At 43.7% G+C, this 25,560-nt stretch overlaps 1 protein-coding gene across 6 annotated transcripts in view; it reads right to left on the reverse strand.

The window, feature by feature from the left end:
• Nucleotides 1-25,560, reverse strand: part of Hipk2 (homeodomain interacting protein kinase 2) — a 192,575-nt gene that overhangs the window by 27,468 nt on the left and 139,547 nt on the right. For 2 of the 6 annotated variants that reach the window (XM_052720891.1, XM_052720889.1), the window contains exons 7-12: nucleotides 25,117-25,279; nucleotides 19,507-19,714; nucleotides 18,527-18,648; nucleotides 9,308-9,450; nucleotides 6,410-6,589; nucleotides 1,393-1,674 (exon numbers count right to left, since the gene is read on the reverse strand). In XM_052720891.1, the coding sequence (XP_052576851.1) occupies nucleotides 1,393-1,674; nucleotides 6,410-6,589; nucleotides 9,308-9,450; nucleotides 18,527-18,648; nucleotides 19,507-19,714; nucleotides 25,117-25,279 (1,098 nt within the window). The remainder of the gene's footprint in view (nucleotides 1-1,392; nucleotides 1,675-6,409; nucleotides 6,590-9,307; nucleotides 9,451-18,526; nucleotides 18,649-19,506; nucleotides 19,715-25,116; nucleotides 25,280-25,560) is intronic. The other 4 variants (XM_052720894.1, XM_052720892.1, XM_052720890.1 and 1 more) reach the window with 3 other exon arrangements.

The raw sequence follows: 25,560 nt of genomic DNA on the forward strand, positions 1-25,560 counted from the left end.
CTGCATATGCACAGGCTTCCCCAAACCAGGGCCAGTCTTGGGTAGGAAGAACCTTCCTCTCTGGAAGGATGCCGAGCCCTCGGGATTCTCAGGTTTGGAATGATGGAACATTGACTCAACTTGGGGCTATAATAACAAAGGAAAGTGAGGCCAGTCTTGGAACAAGGAGATGGAGTGTAAAGTGATACTGGAGTACAAAACATGTGCCTGCCTCACCAACCCTATGTCCCTCAGATGCCTAGCAAATGGCAGGAACCAGAAACACAACAGGGTATTGTCAAACTACAATGATGACCACACCGAGCCATTCAACAGGAAAAAAGGACACATTAATGAGACACATACTAGCCCTAGTGGTGAAAACTCAGACCATTAAACTTCACCTGGAAGGTGGAAGGGTCGCATCCTGTAGGGACTGCTACAATGAGAGTGCTATAATCGGTTTAGCTCAACATTTTGTAATGACTTCAAGCATGAAAATTTATTATCTAATCAAAACCATCACGATTAGTAATTAGCAGCATTATATCCAATCAGGAATCAACACTTCGGGCTTAATTGTGAACACGGAACTTTGTACCCAGGCATGGCAAGTATGACGGTGATTGGAAGCTCTGGCTTGCAGTGGCAGCCCCTTCCCTGGCCTCGTTCCTAATGTAAAGGTGACAGGAGGGTGTGGTTGTGAGACCGTGGACATAGAAGGTTAGTGGACAGCTCTCTGGGCCACCTGAGCTGGCAGCCCAAGAAAAAGGCACCTGCTGCCGGAGTCTGGCTGCTAAGTGCAGAAAAGAAGCTCTGGTGCCAGGGTTCACAGTCTTGCAAATACAATAAATATTTCGTTCCTCCACCCAGGAAGCACACACGGAGTAAAATGAATTATTGCTCCTTTGGAATAAACAGTAATGCTCTCTGGGTGAAGAGCCAACTGGCAGTTTAAAGGATTGGGTTAATCAGACACAGGGAAATTTCTGATTAATTGGACAATTACTTCAAATTCTGAGTGAGCCAAGGTCATGTTCGAGAGATATCCTGACCAACTGGGAATAAATTGAATAGCCTGAGGGAACATTTGTTTAAGTTTATAAGTTATTAAAATAAACTGGGATTGGGAGTCCAATTTTTATATTCTCATGTTCCCAAATGTTTAGGGGCTGTAGCTATTCTTTAAGGCCAAACTCACTCAAAATTATTTTGGTTTTGAACAAGTATGGCAAACTTGTCATTCTCATGAAGTAATTGTGGACCCAAGAACATGGCAAAATGAAAATGTAGGGATCAGCAGGGAACAATCGTCACGTTTCATGGACCAGCCAGGATCCCTAGACAAGACTGTATACGGTACGATGCATGTGCACTCTGCTCTCTCTGGAGAGTCTGCAAGCACAGCCTCACCTGGTGGGGGCGTGTTTCTGTTCCTCCTCCTCATCCGTGTCACTGCTGATGGTGATGACACTGACCGTGGGGCTGGGGGTGTCAGGGATGACAATCGTCTGCCGCTGTCGTTCCCTGGTGCTGCTGGAGGCCACATCACCCCACCCACAGGTGACTGAGGTGCTGCAGGCTGGGCTGCTGTGCACCATGGCACACCGTGGGGGAGTGTTCTCCTTGACACGCTTAGATCGCTGAGGGGAGCTGGTAGCCTGTGAAGAGGTCACCTCACAGGTGGAGACATTTCTGTAATGACAAAACAACACAAACTTACAGAGGAAAGTCAGGCCCCACATCTCCATCTAAGGGGCCCAACTTTCAGAAGACACCAGATTTACCAAATTTCCACAGAAAGAAGTCTGAAGCCCAGACCAGTTGGCCTCCATCTGTGACAGAAAATGTGCCTCTAGAGGCCTTTAGTTAGTTACTATAGGACCTCAGGTCAGAACCTCAGCTGGGCCTTCTCTGGGCTCTGGTTTGGGTCCATATACCTGTTCTTGAGAGTTGGTCTTCTCAGATGAGGATTTAAACTATCTCATCCAACATGGCTGCACAGGATAATCTTCAGGATTAAACCCCAGCTTTTGGCTTCATCTAGTCCTCCCTCGATGGTACCTGAGTCTTGTTTTAGGAGTGGTGAAAAAAGTGGTGTTTGCCACACAAGGGTTTGGTTTCCTTGCTGATGGCTGGTTTATTATTTAATTGTTCCCCTGCCCGCCTCCTGTGCTGGGGACTGAGTCCAGGTTCTCACAGATGCTCTACTATGGAGCCACACTGCTAGCCCTTAAACACTGTGAGAGTTTCTAGAACCTCAGTGGTGGGTGTGTGCATGTGTGTATGCCAGAGGTCAGCCCCAGGTGTATGTTCCTCAGGAGCTGTCCATCTTGATTTTTGAGACAAGGCTCTCCCTGACCAGAGCTCACTGATTTAGTTGGTTGCCCAAGCTCCCAGGATCGGCCTGTCTCTGACCCCTGCCCACAACACTTGACTGACAGGTGTGCACTGCCATGCTCAGCTTCTTATGCAGGGTCTAGGGACTGAACTCAGCTCTTGATGCTTGAGTGGCACACATTTAAAGATGGAGTGATCTCCCAGCCCCTCGGCTCAGCTTTCCCCTTTCTCTTCTGGGAAAACCTATGGCCATTCAGGTTTGTGTACAATGGAAAACAAAACAAAAAACCTTTTTGGATTTTGACCTGAGCCTCATGGGAGGCTTATCAATGTGAATTCTAATTAAAAACAAACAAACAAACAAAAAAAAAAACTGGGACAAATGCAAGACACGCTTTAAAAGGGACTTCTTAAAAATTATGTAAAACCAAATCTGAATACTGTAGCATAGTTCTGTTTTAAAATTATTTACTAGTTTTAGATTTATTTATTATTTCATGTGTATGAGTGTTTTTCCTGCATGTATGTGTATGCCTGGTGCCCTAGGAATTCAGAAGAGGGTATCAGATTCCTTGGGACTGGAGTTACAGATGGTTGTGAGCTGCCATGGGAGTTCTGGGAATCAAACCCGAGTCCTCTAGAAGAGCAGACAGTGCTATCAACTGGGGAGCCATCTCTCCAGCCCACCAAAAGGGACTTTTTAATTTGGATTGATGAACCTGAAATTCTACATTAGTCCTGGTAACTTCAGGGAACAATTACCTTCTTTTCTCCCTATCAAACCCGTCATTGATCCTGGTTAGGACCTATGTGGTGAAGACCGAAGTCAAAAGAGAATAAATCTTTGGCCCTGCTATGTCCTTAGAGAGTCCAGTACCTTTAAGTGAAGGGACGGAAGTAAAACGAAAATAGTTTAGTGAAGGTGAACTTGATTTTGTCCATAGCTGACATCAGTTGCATCTGTAAAGTCCTCTCTGGAGCTGGGAGTAATGCTTTCTGGTTAGACCATCGTTTTTTGCATGTTACAGCTTTTATAGTTTCAGCACTTACAGCATGTCTACAGGAGAAAGCATGCTGCATTATTACACAGGGATAGTCATCTGTGCAGTTTCTCACAGTTTTGCTGGAGACTGATCTTCCAGCACTCAGGAGGCAGAGGCAGGTGGATCTCTGTAAATCTGAATCCAGGACTCATCTACATAGTGAGTTCTAGGCCGGCCAGAGCTTCAAAGTGAGACCCTGTCTCAAAAACACTAATAACAACAAAAAGAATTGAAGAGACGATTTGCACTGTGACTGTGTTGGTTTTGCCCTACATAAGCAATGTGTTCACCTGAAGTAGCTGTGTGGTGGTGGTGGTGGTGGTGGTGGTGGTGGTGGTGGTGGTGGTGGATTTGCTGAACTGGTTGTGGGCCAGGGGTCCTGACTATACCTACTCAGCAGGGTGGTCACAAGAATGCTAAGCTCAGTTCTGTCTGATCAGCATTCTAGTAGGGCACCAGGCTGAGCCTGATGGTGCATAGAGATCAAAGCAGTGGTTTCTGTTGCTTCCAATGACACAGGCATATTGTCACAGGGCTGCCACACAAAAGCATTCTGGGGAGCTGCCACTGATCTAAGCAGAACTTCCATGTGTTATCAGAAATACCCTAACAAGGGATTATGAAGAAGGATGCCAACTTGAGGGAAGTCAGCCCTTTGAATTAACTTTTGAATAAGAATGAAAGAAGGAGATCTAGCTTCTGGCACCTGGCTATGTGAGGAAGAAGAAACAATTCAGCAGCATGATGGATAGACTTGACACATGGGGAAGAGGAACCTCAGAAAAACTGTGACCATCAGACTGACCCTGACCTGTGGGTATGCCTGTGGGGAACTTTTCTTGACTGCTAATTGATTTAAGAAGGCCCAGCTCACTGTGGGTAGTACCAGCCCTATGCAGGCGGGCCTGCACAGTAAAAGAAAGGTAGTTAAGTATGAGTTTGGGAGCAAGCCAGTAAGCAGTGTTCATTCATGGCCTCTACTTTTAGTTCCAGCCTTGGCTTTCCTGGATGATGGACTATAACCTGTAAGATGAAATAAACTCTCTCCTTCCCAAGTTGCTTTTGTCCAGAGTGTTTTTATTACAGAAACAGAAAAGCAAATTAGAATAACTACATTTTTTTTTTTTTTTTTTTTTTTTTTTTTTTTTTTTTTTTTTTTGGTTTTTCGAGACAGGGTTTCTCTGTGTAGCTTTGCGCCTTTCCTGGATCTCGCTCTGTAGACCAGGCTGGCCTCGAACTCACAAAGATCCGCCTGCCTCTGCCTCCCAAGTGCTGGGATTAAAGGCGTGCACCACCACCGCCCGGCTTTAGAATAACTACATTTTTTATGTACCTGATTTCTTTTGTTCAATCCATCCCAAATAAACAAATACGTGCATCAAATCACGAGGCATTGTGGGAACATTTCTGTATTTGCACAGTCTAAATCTGTTTGACCAGCTATAGGTTGTGGTTTTGCTCCTGTTTGTTTTTAGAGTGGAGCCTAGAACCTCTTTTTAAAAATGTCAGGTTTAGCCGGGTGGTGGTGGCGAATGCCTTTAATCCCAGCACTCGGGAGGCAGAGCCAGGCGGATCTCTGTGAGTTCGAGGCCAGCCTGGTCTACAGAGTGAGAATCCAGGACAGGCATCAAAACTACATGGAGAAATCCCTGTCTTGAACACCCCCCCCACCCCCCCGCGCGCAAAAAAAAGTCAGGTTTATTGAACTCCACAGTTGCTACTATATACACTAAAAATCTCCCTTCTGAAATGTTTGGGGAGTTACTAATATATAGTTAGAAACTTCACCTACAACCCAGATATGGAACTCTTTTTACCACCTTCCCAGGAATTCCCTTCTTCATATCCAGTTTCTGGTACTGCTAATTTATCTCTAGGTTTGCCTTCATCAAAGTGACATGGAACCCGGAGCCTTAAGAGTTCAGGGGATGGGAAAGATTAGCAGGCCACCATTAAGCATTTGGAAGCCACTACAGTTATATTTAAGCAACCAGCCAAATGTGTTCATCTGGGAGCAATTCTGTACTTTCATGATCTAGATCTAACTTGCCAGGTATATAGCTTATTTTTAAGTTATGAGTTATATTTCTGACCTCAAATCTCAAAGAAAGCGCATTTTCTCATATTTTTGAAAAAGAGATCTTGGTAATTTGTATTCAAATGGAAACTCAGAGAACCACTGTTTCTGGAAAGATGACAGATTGTGTGGCTGGCTTTAGTCAGACTTCGAACTTCCTCATGACTCACCTGTGCACTTCTTCTTTTTTTTTTTTTTTTGTTGGTTTTTCGAGACAGGGTTTCTCTGTGCAGCTTTGCGCCTTTCCTGGAACTCACTCTGTAGCCCAGGCTGGCCTCGAACTCACAGAGATCCGCCTGCCTCTGCCTCCCGAGTGCTGGGATTAAAGGCGTGCGCCACCACGCCCGGCTGTGCACTTCTTTATAAAGTCTAGTTTCAGCTAAGAGCCAGAGGCAGGCCCTCACCATCTTCTTGATATCGGATCAGATTCCTCATCCTCCACTGTCCTTGGACGGCTAATCACTGTCAGAATCCTGGTAGGATGGTTTAGCCACAATCCTCCAGTTTCTGTTGTCTCCTATTCGTTTTCCCCACACAACCTAGACACTACTACTCCTTGGCTGCAAATTCTCATTGCCCATGCTGTGTGTAGAGCTGAGCCCACTTTTTCCTCCACTGCAGCATTTTTGTACACAACCCCGTGGTCTCAAATGAAATCTGCCTTACTGTGCTTTATCACTTTTTCTTTAATAAAAAGGGCTGAAGCATTCAAGATATTAGGCACAGCATGACTTCAGGCTTCTACCTCAGAGTGCCAGAGGGACACGAACTAGAAAGAGGGAGGCAGGGTTGCATTTGCACAGAGCCCAGAGAGAGCTTTCAGCAAACCCTGGAGGATGTACTGCAGATGTTCCTCCAGCTCTTCCGCACCATGCTGGGGTAGTGCTCCAGCAATCCCTACCTCCAAGCAGGGCTTAGCATTTCAATCTTCTGGTGTTTCTGGCTACCAAGGCTCTCAGCACCCACCTACCTCACAGATGACTGGTGCTGCTTGCTCTTCCTGGAGGAGGTGGTGCTGGTTGGTTGCTGCCTCATCACATGGGCTACACCCACATTTAAGGGCTGCGCTGCTGGAAGGGTCACATGTCCAGTCAAGAGTGTAGGCTGCTGCATGATGGGATTGTAATGGCTTCCATGAGCATGTGTGTTCCTGAAAGAGAAAAGGGAGCAGAAGGCGCCTTAGTGGGTTGGTTTTTTGTTTTTGTTAGGAACTGAGCTCTTTGCTAAGATGAGGCTTCTTCCCAGATAAAGGCTGACCACTGCTAGCCACCTCACAGCGTAGTGAGAGATAACTGAAGAGATGAGCCTTGTCAGGTGAGTTTGCATGTGGGCGTCCCACTGTAGAATGGGCGTCCTGTGCTGAGGAAGTAGGAGAAACAAGCTGCTTGATGAGAACCTGGACTTTCAAGGTGGAAAGAATGTCAAGTTCTAGAGAGAGAGGATAAAGAGCTCCTCTGGCCTTTAAAGTCCCTGGACGGGTGATTGTGCTGAACATTAGAATGCACATTTTGTTTTCAAATTTATATAGCAACTGAAATGGGCTCTTTTATTCTGCTTTGTGAGGTAGGTAGAATGTCTTAGAAATAGCATTTTATTAATGAGGAAGTTGTAGTTAATGTGAAAAACAAACTGGTAACGGGGAGCCATATGTTTCTGGCGTTAGGAGTCATCAATGTTCTTTTGAATTCCCTCAGTAGCTAACACAATGCTCAGGCATGGAGCAGCTGATCAGTTAATTACACGCTTGCTGAATGAACAATTAGATTAACTGAAGGGTGACTAGACATGTATAGAGTTTGTATTAAATCAAAATTAATAACAGCTATATACATGCAGAGAAATATGATGGCAGCCTGCATCCTGGAAATGAGCTACATTTTAAAGTCTTATCATCTAGGCTGGATGGTGCTTACAGCCTTGTTTTCCAATAGAAACATTTAAAGTGGTGATTAATTCAAACATTTGACCATAAAAGCCCATTTAACACACAATAAAATTAAAAGTTAAAGAATTCATATAAACTTAAAAAAAATCAAATTCCATCTTTGTAACTTGAAGGGTAAATAAGAGAAAAAGAAACATGAGCATCGGAGAGTGATTTTGATAGTGTTTAGACACATATACGGCCTTTGGCAGTGGTTGTGATGGCTTCTTCCTGCTGTTTACTTCCCCACAGACAGACCCTTTCTCTTGGAAACAAGGGCAGCACTGGGGCTCCTCTTTTGTTTTCTGGTTATGGTTATGAATGCTCTTTGGCCCACAGTGAAATGCAGAGACTGGGAAGATATGGAGATTATCAGCTAAGAGATGGGAGAGGTGGAAGAAGGCAGAGTAAGAAAACAGGCATGAATCAGTGCATGACTATTGCTGAGATTGAGCTCTCCGGCTGAAGGACAAAGGAAAATATGATGTGGTGGTGGTGGCATCTTTCAGAAGAATAAGGGGGAGGGGAACCCAACCGTAGGTCAAATAGCTTTCCACTTGGCTGCTAGTGCTAATGAGCTTGAAGAAAGGCAATCCTGCCGAGTGAGAGCCGCTGTGAATGGGTGAAGGGAAGACGCCAAGCTTATTCATTCTGTAATGTTCAGGCATGGCTACACTGCATATTAAAGACAGGCCAAGTGCTGTGTATTCCATTTTAGTTGACATCACCTCTACCCCACTCCTCATCGCCCCACAGTCCTGTGAGGTAAGCATCATGACCCCACTTTATTGAAAAGAAAACTGAGGCCATAAAAATCAAATAACCTGCCCCAGGTCTTGCAGAGCCAGAATAGAAACCGGTTTTGCCTGGTTTCAAAGTACTTCCATTGAGTGCAGATTGCAGCCATGGGGACGGCCCAAATGTCCCCTCCTGTTAGCAGTCAGAAAGTAGTTTTACATGGCCAAGGAGAAAGCTGCAGTAGATATGATTCAGGGGACTGACTTAGCCACCTGCCAGCCTTTTCCCAAGAGTGAGTGACTTACTTATTTAGACAGAGTTTCACTATGTAACTCAGGCTGGCCTCAAACTTGTGACCCTTCCTTCTGCCTTAGCCCATAAGCCAAGATTTCAAATACATACTACCACATGCAACCCAAGAACTCTGTGCTCAGAAAAGGAACTATGGAGACCCTCAGGGTGGTTGGTATACAGACTACCAGAGGGTAGCAGGGAGTAATTTCTGCAGAAGGAGGAACAGCCCAAAAGGGGCCACAGAGCTGGGGGCAATTTGAGGACTGTCACACGGCTCTGTACTGGTCAAGGAGGGCATCGTGGTGGTGGTGTGATGAGGGCCAGAGGAAGAGTGATGAGTGCTTATGAGAACAGCGGAGGAGAGTGTCCTTGAGGAAGTCAGTGAGCAGCATGGGCAGCTTTGGAAACATGCAGGGTGCTGGCAGGCAGTGGCTGGAGTCCCTGGGGTCTGCAGAAGGTGAACTGAAGAGGCACACTTAACAAACATGTTGGAGCTTATCCTTCCAAATACATCTCATCTGTCAAGCTTTCTCTGGGGAGCTCAGACAGACAGGCACCTATGTCTCAAAACTTCATGAGAACACTTTTGAGAATTGCTTAGGGCTTTGGGGACTCTCTTCTGTATTCCTTCACTGGTGACGAGTATTTGCTTTCTGAAAGGAACTTAATTCTGAGAAAAACCCAGCCAGGCCTGGTGAGTTGCACTGGTGTTTAAAAGATTTAACTGAGTTTTGGGTAGAAAATGATGGCTAACTATAAATTAATCAAGTTAAATCTTTGGTACCCTGGTATATTGTTAAACCTCCTCCCCTTACACTGCGGCCATAGCCCATACGATGTTCTCTGTCAGTGGTGGACACAACAACTCTCATCCCAGAAACACTGCCCGACCCAGTAGGCTTTCCTGTTTACCTCCAGTCGGCCAGTTGCTGAGTGCCTGCCATGGTCTCAGGAATCACAGCTGCATGCTGCACTGATGTGTGGGTGGCCACGCCAGTCAGCTGCTGCCAGGCTGGAGGAAGCAGGATCTGTTGGGCCCCACCTGGCCAGGCCTGCTGTAAGACAGGATATTCACAGTCATTACAGTTTGTTAACTACCTAGTTGATTTGCATGAGTCCAGAACTTAATCTGTGTGTGGGCTGTGCTAGATCTTGTAACGGGTGCGAAAGTGTGAACTGGTGGTTGGCTTCAAAAAACCAAGGGAGAGCTGGAGAGATGGCTCAGAAGTTTGGAGCACTGACTGCTCTTCCCAGGATTTGGGTTCAATTCCCAATACCCACATGGTGGCTAACAACTGTCTCTAACTCCAAGGTCTGACACCTTCACACAGATATACATGCAGGCAAAATACCAATGCAAATGAAATAAAAGTAAATTATATATATATACACACACACAAGGGGGACAACAGATAAGTAGGTATAGGGTTACAGAGATATTTGGAAGGAATTTATTCATCTTCAAGATGGTTTCTTAATAAACTTGCTCTATTGAACAACACTCAAAGTTCTAAAAATCCATCTACTGACTTGTTCTGTAAACTGTGTGCAAAAGACTGAGCTAATTGAACTGGGTCAGATGGGGATAGCTCTTTGCCCTCAGGAAGCCTTCTCTCCAGTGTCCTAGATTTGATACTTGACTTTTATCAGTTAGCATGTAGTCTCACCTTACAGATTCAATTCCCACTTTATATAACTTGGAGACCATAAACTACCTGGTGCTGGCCTATACCTGAGAGAAAGTGGTATAAAATAATGAACTTAGCTATGACTTTCAGCTTAAATGACAAATACCTCAATTCCTTAAAGCTTGTAGGAACTAGTAGGAACTCGCTGCTTCCATCTTCACAGTATGAAGAAGGCATGTTATGCTTTTTCCCTTAATGACTAATTGATGGGTACGCACATGTGCAATGCGCTTTAAGTTCTCTGTGCCTCCATTTCTCCTCTGCTTGTTTTGGTCATTCAGTGATTCTCATTAAACACAGCTGTCCAAAGGCAGACACCTGAAGGACCATCACTAGGTGAAATGCTTCTTGGATGGGTCAAGGACCTAAGGGTGTTGTCGAATATTCACTTACACTGTGATTGGTTTAATAAAAAGCTATACAGCCAATAGCTAGGCAGGAGGTATAGGCAGGACTTCCAGACAGACAGAGCCCTGGGAGGAAGAAAGGGAGAGTCGCCAGCGGCAGAGGAAGCAGGACACGTAGGAGGAGAGGTAAAAGCCATTAGCCTCAAGGCAGCACATAGACGAATAGAAATGGGTTAATTTAAGTTTTAAGAGCGAGTTAGAAACAAGCCTAAAGTAAGGCCGAGCTTGTGTCGTTATTTGGAAGCTGGCTGGCAGGACAGAAAAACTCATTACACAAGGGGTTTGATTTCTGTTCTCTCTCCTTCTATGAAGCCAAACATGACTAACATATCTAACATTTTCTAACTCAGTGCTCCACTGACTGGGCATGTGTTTTAATATGTATGTTCTGACTCTTGTATAAATAAATATTTCTATAAAGAACTACGATTTAAGTCAAGACTTAATAAGCATGATAGAAGCACATTTCAGATCTGCCCCATTTTCTGTTTCATCCTTCTCAGGTTATTGGTGTGGCCTGTGACTCTCATACACATTTTGATACTGCTTGTTTGCTTACTGATCTATTGTGACAGAGGCAGAAAGCTCAGAGACACTGATCACACCATAAATACTTAATGTCAGCTGACAAAATGAAAAGTGATTCTCTAAGTTTATTAATCACAGCTAACTGTATTTCAGGTCCACTAGTTCACCAAGGGGAAATAGAACTTAACTGGTAAAACGACTGTCAATTCAAAACACTGAATGAGCAGGTGTAGTGGTGTGCACCTTTAGTCCCAGGACTCAGGAGGCAGAAGCAGGTGGATTTCTGTGAGTTCAAGGCCAGCTTGGTCTACATAGTAAGTTCTAGGCCAGTCAAGGTTCATGCTTTAAACAAACAAACAAACGGTTTGACTGCCAGTTAAGATTTTTACTGCTTTGTGATCTGGAACTCATTTCCAATTCTATGAATTGGAATTTTTATGAGTTTTGACTAATGTCATTAAAAAATGTATCTTAATATCAAGATAAAGTTATCTTTTTTTCTCCCCATTTCCCTGAATTTTACATTCAAAGCCATAAGTGAAAAGGCTATTTTTTTAAAACCTTTTTCATCGACTGTGAAAGTGATGCTTACAAATACAATCAGCTCATACAGATGACATTACATCAAGCATCTATAATTTATTATGACTACTACTAAGAATAGAACTAATATTTCCTTTAAAAAATTATTATTATTGTGTGTGTCTGTAGGACATGTGGGTGCATACATGCATTTGGAAGTTCTGAAGACAACTTTTGAGAGTCAGTTCTTGGTTCTCTCTTCCTATTTTGTGATTCAGGAATTGAATTCAAGTTACCAGGCTTTCAAGGCAAGCACTTTTAACTGCTGAGCCATATTGCTGTCCTCCTCCCCTTTCTGAGAAAGAATCTTGTTCTGTATCCCAGACAGCACTTGATCTCCTTGCCTCAGTCTACCAAGTGCGGGGATTATGGGTGCACACCACCAAGCTTGGCTAGAGCCAATATTTCTTGATCCATGCTGTGTGCCAATCAGTGTTTAGTCATAAATGGATTTTCAAACTTAATATCAGTCCTATGAGATAAGGACTACTATTTATTCCCATTTTTTAGGTGAAATAAACTGAGATGGAGAGGTTAAATGACTCGCTTAGAAAATATGGCAAATTATTTGTTTTTCTTTGAACCTAACATGACAGGGAAGAAATAAAATATATTGATTCACAGAAGCAAGGATAATGGAGGACAGACAATAATAGTTAAGATTTTAGAGGTGTAACAACACATGGCCAATTGCCAAGAAAGTTAGCATACTGAGTTACTCTAAGGTAAATCTGCATATGAAACCTGGCCAGATCCCCAGTGTGCAGGTATCTATTGTTCTCAGAGCCAGAGGGGTGATTCTCCAGGGAAAATGAGAAGACATTCAAGAGAAAAGAGCTACAGGTATGCCATTTGAGGATAAGGGGTCTGCCAGTGAAAAAGCTGGGCTTGCTTCTAACCACTCCACAGGGAAGCCCACATCAGTACTCTATCCCTTGTCAGCTTTCCCAGTGTGCTGAGCAGCTGAATGTTTTAGTCTCAACTATGTATGAACAGCTAAGGTAGCCTTTAGAAAGCATCCAGTGTGGAAGAGAGCAAAGCAAGAATAAATTGAAACAATTGAAACTCACATGAAACAAAAGCAAGGTAGGAAACAGAAAAAATTCCAAAGATCTATAACTGTCTATAATCAATATCCACAGAGTTTAAAAATATGCATCTTACTTCATATATATGTGTGTGTGTATATATCTATCTATCTATCTATCTATCTATATATATATATATATATATGTGACTACTTCTGAGAATTTCACTTTTTTGAAATTTTCTTTTTCTTTTTGACTTCATATCTATATGAAATGGATAAGTCAAAAAGAAAATTTCAACAAAAGTGAAAGAAATTCTCAGAAGTAGTCACACACACACACACACACACACACACACACACACACACGAATGAAAGATAAGAAATGCTGCAAGATGAATTTAGAAGTATAAACATCCAGGCTGGGGAGATGTCTCAATGGGGCAAAGTACTTCCATGAAAGTGTGAGGACCAGAGTTGGCTACCCAGCACCCACGTAAATGCCAGGCAGACATGGTGGCCCACCTACAATTCCTGTGTTTGGGAGGCAAAGACAGGATTTCTGTAGCAAACTATAAAGCTAGACTACACTAGCCAGAGAGGTCTAGATTCACATGAGAAACTCTGCCTCAATATATAATAGAATCCAGGACCACAAGGCCAGGCGTGGTAGTATCCATACTGGACTGGGCCCTCCCCATCAATCATTAATTAAGAAAATGTCCTACAGGCTTGCCTACAGCCTCATCTTATGGGGACAGTTTCTTAGTTAAGGTTCCCTCCTCTCAGATGACTCTAGCCTGTGTCAACTTGACATAAAACTAGCCAGGACATGTGTGTACCCACACCCACCCACCACTAATATATCTGCATCCACATATCCACACATCATACACACAAAAAAATAGAAGTAACAATATCCAATTAATAAGAATTTTGCAAAGAGAAAAGAGAAAATATTGTTAAAGGACAAACAACAACTCAGAGTAAAGGGCAACTAGGGAGTCCAGGACAAGGTATGGAAAACAACAAGAAAGCATGAAGTCATAAATCTTGAGACCATTGTCGACAAGAATTGTCTAAAAGGTTTCATAGAGACAAATAATATACTGAACTCAATATATTCAAACCTAAACATGTCAAACACGGAAACCTCTTATAGCTTTAGAATGATCTGAGACTGAACACTAAGAAATACACAGAAGATAACCCAGTGGGAAAATGAGGCAGCCATTAACTCTAGAGAAAACAAGAAGCCATACAAGGAAGGAAATACAGCGTATTATGAAGCTCATCGAGAGCAGTGTTGTAAGACTGGTAATAATTATACAAACAGTACGAAGGAGTTGAATCACAGATTCTAGGGGAGAACGGGAGAATAAAGAGTGAGGGGAAGACAGACGGCAGTAGGAATGGGCTGGAGAGCTAAGGCTTCCTTATACAAACAGAAAGTCAGTTTAGAATAAAAAATGGAAGACTCAATTGAAAAACACTCTAGAATGTTACTTATATGGATTTATATAAGACTGAATGGTCAAGTTAAAGGTTGTTTTAGAACAGGAGAAATTAAAGTTGGGATGGAGAGAGGACTATATTTTTTAGTAAATGTGTGGTGTCATATAAGTTAAAAAATTATGTACCTGTATTACTTTGAAAAAGGATGAAATTTAAATGTCAAAAACCACATCCCCAAAGGCAGCTAGCAAGTGGTGCAGCTGGTGTGTGCACATGAATGGTCTAATTCCCATGCTCTTAGCCAATATCCAAACATACTTTATGGAGCTCACAAACACGATGGCCCCATTTGGAGTCTGGTGTGAGTGTTAACTACACGAAGGTGGCATGAGCAAACCTTATCTGTTAGCAGCTTCAGTGAGGTAGGAGTAGAGAGCACAACAATGGCTGCAAAGCCTGGCTTTTGAAAACGCCATCAGTGGAGGTTTAGAGTGAGAAGCATTGGGTTTCGGTAGAGTGGATAGTTTAAAGATGTCCCTTGTCCTCAGGGAAATACAGGCACCTTGGCCATATGACTCAATTGGCCAAGAATACAAAAACCTCTTCATGGAAAGTGGAGTCTAGAAGGATCTGTCATTTCTGAGTTTCTGACTGGTCTTGTTAGTGAGAGGGAGTTTGGATCCTACTCCTTGAAAAAAAAAAATGAGTTAAATATAACACGATGTCACACAGAACTGTACCTCCCATATCCCCACTTTGACCTGTTCCCTCACAGTTCTCTCATAGCCAACATGCTAACTGGGGCTCTAGGCTTGGGAAGGTGGAGGTCATGGACCTTTCAGGAAGTATCAAGAGGTTCCTTAAGAAGGGCTTTCTGTAATAACTGTGCCCTTTACCATGCACACATCCTCAGGCTGTGCTAGAGGCTTGTTTCTCTGTAGGACACATGTTACTGCTGGGAAATGGGGAGAAAGAGAGGAAAGAACATTAACTAATGCAAGGAATACTTTTAAAGGGTCCATATCTAAGCCTTCACTAAGTCCTCAAAAGGTTTTAAATGCTTAGAAGAAAACAATGTCAAATTTGGGGATACATTTAAAAGCACACAATAGTATTTAGAAATCTTGTGCCTGATAACCTAGAAATCTACTCACAGAAAAATGAAGGCCTAAATTTCAATATTTAATTATTGCCTTAAAAATAGCCACCACTTAGTTTTGTAAGTTACCATATTTTTGTCCTTTACAAGGAGCATAAAAAACACAGAGGCGATAACTCCATTGTAACAGGCTAGCACATTGGGACAGATTAAATGGCAGAAGAAAAAGAAAGGGTAGCCAACCATAAGCCAGTGAAATACTGGATAAGATACATGTGCTTTTTACAATAAGAAATGTATCTTTGAACTCTTTGCATGTGAAGACACACAGGTCTACTACATCCATGTTAGTGGGTATGTACTGTCCCACTTTATGCAGACACCTGTTGATTCAGCAAATTCCCTAGTAAGGCATACTCAACTTGTTCTTAATGATTCCTTTTTATAAACATGGTAACAATTAAAATCCTATACACATATACTTCTTGTTGTTCACTTTTCCAATTACATATTTAGGTTAAACCAACATGAAGGTTTACAACACCAGAGACTCTTTTCAAGTAAGCAAGAGGAGAGGACTCTTCCCACTATGATTAAAGGACTGAGACAAATTCAGAAATGCTGAGCCTGTTGGTTCCACTCCACTGAAAAATGAGGAATGCCTCTGTTAGCTAACAAGCCATGCTTAGTATTTCTAACAGAGCTCACCCCTGGCTTACTTGGATTCAGTGTGCAAATACAAAAAAAAAAGGGTCTGTAATTACCTTGGAAAGTATACAGGGAGATCTACAGATTTTGGGCTCACTGGGAGGCTGGTTTGGACTTCTGACACTCAGATAAAGAGTGAGCAAATGTCTTGACCTGGACTGATCTTTAAGTAGTTCTTCTTTGATTCATAGTGGCCTTTTTTGAACTCCTCACCACAGAACTATGCATCAACAACACAAAGGAAGTTAAAAGGAAGGGACAAGACCACTTTAAATACAGGTTCTCTCTTGACACCCTTTCAACAAGGCATGCATAACTGTGTGTGTCACCAATTGCTGGTGTTGGCTATCACTTGAGCAATGTCAGTTTAGATTAAGAATAAAGAGATGCAAAGATGGTTAGTATCAATCTTAACTGTTCTAGAATACAGAAGAGGTGACGATATCCAAGTTTGTATGAGACTGTAGCCACCGTATACTCAAATCAGATAAGGATTCCCCAAGAAAGGGAAATCATGTGTCATTTCTCGTCTATGAACACTGATGCAAAAATACTAATCACAGTAGTTGCAAACTGAGCTCAAAAAGCATGTCGTCATATCAACATGATCAAATAGAGTTTATCTCATAAATATAAGGATAATTTAACATTACAAAATCTATTAATGTAACTTGCTACATTATCAGAATAGGGAACAAAGTCACATGGTTATCCAAACAGATGAGAAAGTATATTTGATATAATATTTATTTAAAAATTAAAACATGACAAACTATCTCTATCAAATAGTTAGGAGAAAAAAAAAACTGCCTAATGGGAAATAGCTACAACAAACTAGACTGAAGTAAAAGATCCCCGATTTCATCTAATACTAAACATGATTTTGGACTGCTCTACTCAGCCCAAGACATGTGAGCAATAAGAAAAAGTGCAAGGATTGAGGAGCAAGAAACAAAACTATTACCTGCAACTAAAAAGAATTCACAAAAAATTCCCTACAGAAGGCTAGCTTAATGACCCAAATCAGCTATATTTCTATAGACTGAAAGCAAATGATTACAAGTATAATTAATAAAATCAATAGTAACAAACACTGTAAAATGTTATTGATTTTTATGAGTATGGCTGTTTTGCCTGCATTCATTTCTGTGCTTTACATGTGTACCTGGTGCCTGCAGAAGCCACAAGGGGGAGTCACTGGATCCCCTAGAATTGGAGTTATAGAGGGTTGTAAGTGACTATGTAGGTGCTGGTAATTGAGCCCAGGGCCTCTGGAGGAGCAGCCAGTGCTCTTAACTGCTGAGCCATCTTTCTAGCCCCACAGTTAAGTTCTTCTTTCTTTCTTTTTTTTCTAGCCAACATTCTTATGGAGAAATGATGATAAAATGGATATGGAAAAGAAAAGAAACCAGAACACCTAAGGAAAATTTGAAGAACTAAAGAAGACTAGGGCATTCCCTACCAGATATCAAGACACAGCTGTTATGGTGAAGACTGGATATTAGAGAGGCCAATGGACTACAAGAGAGCCCAGAACAGACCTATGCAATTTCACTACCTAGAAACTAAAACAAGGAAAACCACTTCCATAAACAAACTATTTGAGAACACTTTAGGGCAATCTTTTGGGAAACTACCTTATTTAAAAGTAAAGTTGACACTAACAGGTCAAGCCATCCTTGATGTCTGACAGTAGAAAGATGGCATGGAAGTGGTCTAAGACGATAGAAAAATACGGACATTTGTGTCAGATGTCAAGAATATGTCCTGGTCTGACATCTAGCTGTTGTGTAATGTTTTGTTTTGAGACAGGGTCTCACTGTGTAGTGCAGGATGGCCAAGACTCACTATGTAGCCTAGCATGGTCTTGAATTCACAATTCTCCTGCCTCAGCCAGCTGAGTACTGGTGTGACAGGTGTGTACCACCATGCCTCGCTGCTATATGGCTCTGAACAAATTCAGTTTTCCTACTTGTCAAGTAGAGACAGATATCTTGCTGTGTTGTGGGGATTAACTGTAAAGTGCATGGCACAGAAACATCACATATGTTATTTAGTGTTCAAATGTCTTTAAGGATTGACTTCTGGTATTGCACCAGTACTGTTACTATAAACTCATGTAACACTTTATACATTGTCAATAATTTTTCATCTTTGTGACCTCATTCCACCATTAGAATACCTATATGGACAGAAAGGAAGGTTCCAGCCCATAGCTTCCACAAGTCATTTTCCCCCAACTCTAAAAATGAAGGGATAATCTCCAGGGCTCCTTCGGCTCTAAGAACCACTTCCATTTTACAAGAAAGAAATTGGAGGCAAAGAGATATTAACTGGCTTGCCTTAGGTCACTGAGAATTACTAGCAGATTTAGGATTAAAACCTAGGTCTCCTAGATGATTTGCTTTACAAAGCTATAATAATAATTTCCCTAGACTCTCTGTATCTAAATTTCTTCCTGGAATTGTCACTAGACACTTAGGGATGTAATTCACTCGGGATCATTTAGAACATTACTGACATATTCCAGTGCCTTGGAGCTCCTACCTCATTACCAGAGAGGGAGTCAGAGATACATGTCTTTGGAAAAGCATTAACATGGACGATGGGAATATGAGCAATACAGAAGAGAATTACCTGAGCAAGCAGACCTGGTTGGATCTGAAGAGGCTGAGCTCCTGGAGCTTGAGTGACGATGGGAACAGCATTTTCCATCCGTACTGAGTAGCCAGCATGCTTGGAGGGAGAGGCCTGCAGGCCTGTTCATGGGTGAGGGACAGGAGGGAGGTGAAGGACTGAAAGATGGAGAGACCCTTCTAGCCACTGAGTGAGCTTGACTGCTCAGTTATGGGATGTTTTCCTTTTAGTTTCTAACTAAAAAGTCGTTCCCTGCTCCCCACAAACACACCCCTCCAAAATTAAATTATGTACGGTCCAAAACAGGACAGTTAAAATGACTAATTACACGAGGAAAACAACGGTTGCTGCCCCTGGAGACATAGCTGAGTGTCACAGAAAGGATGCTGGGGGCAGAGTGGTGGGCGCTCTCTGGACTGCACAGATGGGATCTGAGCACCAGTGTATATATATGCTCACATGGGTGCTTTGCGAATATCTGTCCTTGAGCTTCTCGTGTGGAGTCTTCTCTAACTCCTTAGAGTCCACAGGAAAAGAGCTCCGGGACCATGGCCAAAGGGGAGGAGGCACAGGGAAGCACTTTTCAGACAAATTTCTATTCTCCACATGAAGTGGGCCTATGCTGGCTGTCAGAGACTGGCAATTTTCTACAGACAATGTTCAGAGAGCATTTCATGCAAGGGAAGCTGGAGCTGACATCAGCATAACAATGGAAGCAGACAATCCGCCTCTTCACAGGCAGCTGGCTAGGACCACAGCTTCTGGCAGGTGCTGAGAACAACGACCAATGGACTCGGTGCTAGAGCACAAGTCGCATTGTTTCTAGGTTGGTGGCAACAGGAGAGCAGCCTCCAACTTCAGTGATGCCAGCGTTCATAGGAAGGAAGGGAAGAGGGCTTTCTCCCCTGACAGTGAGCATTCCAGGAAGCAGCAGGGGTGGAACCCTGGAGGTGGTCCTGCAAGAACCACTTCGGCCTTACCTTGGAAGCCAGGGGGACACACGATGAGAGCTTGCTGGAAGGGATCGGGCCGGGCACAAATCTGGGCTGTTCCCGTCTGCAGGGGCATGCTCCGCTGGGCCACCGCGGCCATGGATGCCGCTGAGGGCTGGTAGAGTGCAGATTGGTAGTTTAGTATGGAGACTTCGGGATTGGCTAAGGAAAGAGTGGCACTGGTGGAGGTGGGAGCCTAAAGGAATGATGGGGATTAAACAAAAATAAACAAAAATAAAAAATGAGGGAGGTGGTATGCTGGGAGACACAAATCTAAGTCAAATAAATGAACTGAAAGGAGAGCTAACATAAACCAAGAGCAGAAAAGCAAAAGGGGGGCAGGAGTCCAGCTGAGTGCCTTAGAGGAAGGCAGGCACCTGCATCCTCACATCTGGGGGACCACACAGCTGACTCCTGAAAAGTTAATTCAGTCTAGAAAACTCTTTGCTTAAGGGTCTGGGGACGTAGCTCAGCGAGTACAGTGCTTACTTAGCATGCACGAAACCCTGGGTTCAATAAAACAGCTATGGCAACATTGTAATCTCATATGTATTTTGTAATCTCAGCACTCAAGAGGCTGAGGCAGGAGGATCAGAAGCTTAAGGTTATCTTTGGCTAGATGTGGAGTCTGAGGCTAGTCTGGACATGAACTCCTAATCTCCCCCACCCCCCGGAGGGGGGAGGAAAAACAAACCACGAAAAAGTAAATTGTTTAATGAAAGTCTGCTTCACCCCAGAAGGCCAGGTTTGGGGTGACAGCCTTTGTATTCCCTGGATTCCACAGTGGACTATGATGATGGGGAAGGTGGGAAAACTGAGCCCTGCCTTTCTTCTCCTTGTCCCAGCAAAGCTCCACCAACATGAGGGGTTTTGACACACATGTACTGTGCTGCCAGCCCACAAGCTCCACCTTTGTTCATCCTCTCCTCTCCCTGGATCCAGGTCGTCTATACCTGGGAGGACAAATCCAGGAAGAGGCTCCTCCTGCAGGCCTGGGTCCTGGATAAACAGGTCTTAGCACGGAAGCCCATGCACCAGAAGGGAAGCCCAGGAGGAGCCCTGCAAGGAGACTCTTGCTCAGATCTAAAGACAGTGCTGGTACCCTTAGCCCACTGAAGGACACTGCTACTGTAAAAATAGTACGTGGCAAACATCTGGATCTATCTTTTGAAATGGAATTTCCAACAGAAACAAAGCTGGAGAGGGAAAGCAAATTCTTTGTTGGGAATTCTTATATTTCTCTCCTTAGCCTTCTTTACACTGAGCTTTAAGCAAAGAGAAGCAGAGGTCAGCAACGGCTTCAAACTGAGCATTGTCTAGAAGGAGCTGTAACTCTAGAAGAGAGGTTCTTAACCTGTGGGTCACGATCCCTTTGGGGTTACAGATCAGACATTTATATTACAATTCATAACACTAGCAAAATTACAGTTATAAAGTAACAACAAAATAGTTTTCTGGTTGGGGGTTCCTCTTACAGCATGAGGCACTGTATTAAAGGGTCGAAGCATTAGGAAGGTTGAGAACCACTGCTCGAGAGGGTGTAAGAACTAAGGGATAAGGAGGAGGCAGACTGAGTAAATACTGGACACACGTGTAAAGAGAATTTCAAATGGAGTTAATATCAAATTTCATAAAAGTCAAAGTCTTGTTTACTTTTTATTTTTTATTTTTTTGTGGTGCTGGGGAAATCAAACCACCCAGAGCCTTGCATACACCAGGCAAGTCTACTACTGAGCTGTATCTTTAGCTCTACGTAGTTTGTTAGACTTAGATTTTGAGATAAATTTTAGTACAAGACAATAAATTTCTTTGAAAATGATTACGAACTCCTATGACACACTTATTTAGATTTTTAACTGTATATGCATTTTCAGCATTCCACACCATGCCTCCTAGAAGTATGGTGGGGACATGTGTGCACATGTAGGAGCCAGTGTCTATGTACTGATGACATGATACTCATCTCCAGTTTTCCCCACACCATTATTTTTTCTGGCAGCTCCTTGACCACATTTCTCACTGTCACTTCAGACACTCAAGGTTCAGGCCCTGAAGATCCCCTGCTTGGGGCCGTGGCACCAATGTTTTCCCAGTTGACTGTGCTGTCCCAGCCTCTGATCAGTCACTGTTCTGATGCCTCTGCCTTCCAAACATCCCTAGGACCCACTGACTTTTTTCAGTTGTTCTCTGGTACCCACCCAGGACCCGTAAGTCTCTGATTAGTGATGGCCTGCCCTCTACTTCTCTTTCAATTCTTGGGCACAAGATCGTTTTTCTCTCTCTTTTAATTTTAAAAAATGTGTATGGGTGTATTGCTTACAAGTATGTCTGTGTACCATGCATGTGCCTAGTGCCCACAGAGGCTAGAAAAGAGCACTGTGTTTCCTGGAACTGGAGTTACAGATGGTTATGAGACACAATGTGGGTCTAGGAATTGAACCAGGTCCTCTGCAAGAGGCCATCTCTCCAGCCTTGGATCTTTCTCTCTGAAAGACCACTTTGTGTATCAGCTCCCTGTTCTGCACTTACGGACCTGCTCACAAACTCCAGTAATGGCCTCATAAATGTGGTGTCTGCATCTTGGCCCAGCATTTTTGCTTTCTATAGACCCTCAGTTACCTTCCTTGATAAGTGTTATCTATCTTTTCCTTCAGGACAGATTAGTCTACTTGTGGGTTTCCTAGCTTCCTGTGAGCAGAGGCTAGTTATCTCATAGGAATCCTTTGGCTCAGTGTTTTCTCGGAGCCTCTGTGCTTCGGGCCAGCCTGGATCGCAGGAATCCAAAGTGGAATCTTCCCTGGCAGTGCTCTTGTACAGCAGCCTGTGGTGGTGTGGCTCCACTCCTGCCAGTGTGCCGGGCAGTGCAGTTAGCATCCTGACTGATGCCTCCTTGGAGGAGGGCCTGGGTTCTACTTGTGATCCTGTTTGTCTGCCTTATCTGTATCCCTCAAGTATGCAGCCTGTATCTGGACCTGTGTTAGCTCATGTGTCACCATGGAGACCTTGAGCTCCTTGAGAGGACTCTACAAAGATGATGAGCTCTTTGTAGATTCTAGGAAAGAAAAGGGGAATGCATATCTTGATATGAGCACCAGTCCCCAGTGTGAGCAGTAGGCATGCATGCTGACAATTTCCCTCAGTTTCCAATGCTGCTATGGATCAGCTGTTGGAAGTGTGTATAAGGCTGAGGGAGATTTTTGCTCTGTCCTCCATGGTTCTGACAGAGTGACGTCACCTGTCTGCGAGAGGCAGGGAGGATTGTTAAGAGCTGTTCTGGCTAACAAAGACAAACAAGAAGAAAAAGCAAGTTCCCTGGCAACCTACATTGCAAAGATGGGCCAAGTGATTTTTTTTTTTTTAAATTTTTTGAGACAAGGTTTCTCTGTGTAGCCCTGGCCATTCTGGAACTCGCTCTGTAGACCAGGCTGGCCTTGAACTCACGGAGATCTGCCTACCTCTGCCTCCCAAGTGCTGGGATTAAAAGTTGTGCACTACTGACGTTTGGCTGGGCCAAGTGATTTCTTGGATGCAGTTATAAAAGATGTTTAAACAGGATGTGAGCATAACCTATAAATCTAGCTAAAATTCTTGGTAGAAGAATATGCCCCTAAAACAAGACACCTTGGAAAAGTTAGTAAAGCGACTGAGCCTAAGGATTAAGCCAAGAACACTCAGGGGAGGACTTCCTACTCAATGTTACTAACAGTTTTGTTTTATGGTTTTTCGAGACAGGGTTTCTCTGTGTATCCCTGGCTGTCCTGGAACTCACTTTGTAGACCAGACTAGCCTTGAACTCAGAGATCCACCGACTTCTGCCTCCTGAGGCTGGGATTAAAGGTGTGTGCCATCACCACTCGGCTACTAACAGTTTTTGAAAGTACATAAAAATTACGGCATATTGACCCAGCTTCCTTGAGACACACACAATTACAGATCAGTGTCACTTGGGAAAGATTCTATGGCTAGTCTACCGGATGTACGTTAAGAGCAACACAGAACTAGGTCCATGGCCTTCACTAACATAAAACTGTAGGTGTATTTCAGAAAACTCCAAGAACCTCATGGAAGGAACACAGGACTGGGTCACTAACGTACAGAAGAAGTCGTGTTGTATTTGGAGAGCAGACACCATCTAGAGAAGGATCCAAGGACCTCCACAGGATTTATCAGTGCATGTGTTTCAAGAAAACAGACCCTGATACCAGACCACTGGAGTCAAAGGCCAAACCTATCTCATATGTACTAGCAGGCAGCCTTAGGTAAGAGGATTAATTGCTTTGTGCCTCAGTTTCTGCCTCTAAAATGCCAATGATAATACCTATCCCATATGCATGCTGGGAGGACTGAAAAAAATCTGACACAATAATGTTCACCGTCAGTAATGTGATCACTTTGTAACATTATCAGAGGAGGACAGCATGCCTTAGTGCTTTGTCTAGGTTATACCTGGAATAACTTGTTTTTCTCCGTATTTAATTAAGGCCCAACAATTCTAAGTTCAGATGATGGAGGGTTTGTTCTCAGGATCATGCTTTTGTAGGGCAGCATTTCACCCCCCAGTGCTCAAGCCCACCGTTATACGATGTTAGCAGCCTTTTCTACTCTAGTCCACCTGGCCAGCTTCGCAGGTCTCACTGCCATGGAGAACAGAGGTGCTCTTTCTTATTTGGGACCTGCCTTTGTGTTGTTCAGTTTTGATGATAATTCTTTTGAATGGATGTGCTGGCTGTCCTACCATAGGAAAAATGGAGATAACCTGTTCTGTTATGGTCAGGGACCTCCAGTTCGAAATCTATGGAGACATTCACGGAAAGGCTGGTGGGGCAGGGGGATTCACCTGACCTGATACATGATCCTCTTAGATCCTTTGGTAATGGAAGGAACAGACAGATGGCAGATGGGGACAAGGGATTTGAGGTTAGGGAGTTAGGATCAAGAGTCTCCTAAGGAGATGGATGGGAAAAGCAAGCCTCAAGGTAATGAAGAAAGCCTCAGTGACCGCTGGTTGAGAAGCCCCTAGATACAAAAGCCTTAACCTCGGGGCTGGCAGGAAAATGAGCTTTTTACGCTACAGACAGCGTCAAGATCGCTGATGGCCTGCAGGGGGCAGCAGATTCCAGGTGGCACTGAACATCCAAGTAGAGGAAGAGCTAGCAACTGGAAGTGAAGCTCAGAGGGTGAGCAGGGTGAACGGAAACAGTGCTGAAGGCAGGGCCAGTGACTCCTCAGTGACAGGAGTACCTGCCAACTAAAAGTGGACCCACAGGTGACAGCATTCACACTTCAGGTTTACATATTTCTTTCTCTTCTCCGAAGGTGTGTATATGTGCTTGTGCACAAGGGAGACCACCACACAGGAATACCGTTGTCATTACAGATTGACAGTAAGAAAATGGGAAGAGGTGCCATCTCAGGAAGCAGTAGTGAGAACAGAGAGCCCCTTGGCCTCTTAAAAAACTAACCAAGGAAGCAAAGTACTTCAGCTTACAAACCCAAAGGGACAGCACAGGGGAACCGCCTGGGTCTGTTGGGGGAAATCCAAGTCCTGATGCCCACACTGACAGCCCTGCCCACCTTTCTCTGGTGTCTGCCACTCACCTGGTTGTGGACAGTGGTCAGCTGGTTGTTAAAGGTCATGGTCAAGTTAGTAGATGTGCTAGGGGCCACGTGTGTGATGAAAGGTGTTTTGCTCTGGTTCACTGTGTCATACATATTCACCCGGCGCTTGCAAATCTCCATGTTTTGGAAACAAGATTTGACACTGTTCATGCAAAAGATGGAAGCAGAGACACAGGGACAAGAAGAAGGGTGAGGTGGGGTAAAGTGGGTGGGGAAAGGAGAGAAAACAGTGAGAAAAGGAGAGAATGGTTAATCCAGTAAACAAAATGACCACGCAGCTTTACTTTAGCTTCAAAACCCCTGGCCTTCTCAAAGTCTGCTCCGGGGACTGTCGGCACTGTGTGAGAACTCCCTGTTGTCTTGTCGCCCTTTGTCCTGTCCCGGATGGGCAGGTTCCCCAGACCACAGACATCTTCACTCTAT

This window comes from Peromyscus californicus, unplaced genomic scaffold (assembly GCF_007827085.1).
Source record: "Peromyscus californicus insignis strain IS unplaced genomic scaffold, ASM782708v3 Scaffold_6__1_contigs__length_162567912, whole genome shotgun sequence".
Taxonomy (NCBI): domain Eukaryota; kingdom Metazoa; phylum Chordata; class Mammalia; order Rodentia; family Cricetidae; genus Peromyscus; species Peromyscus californicus.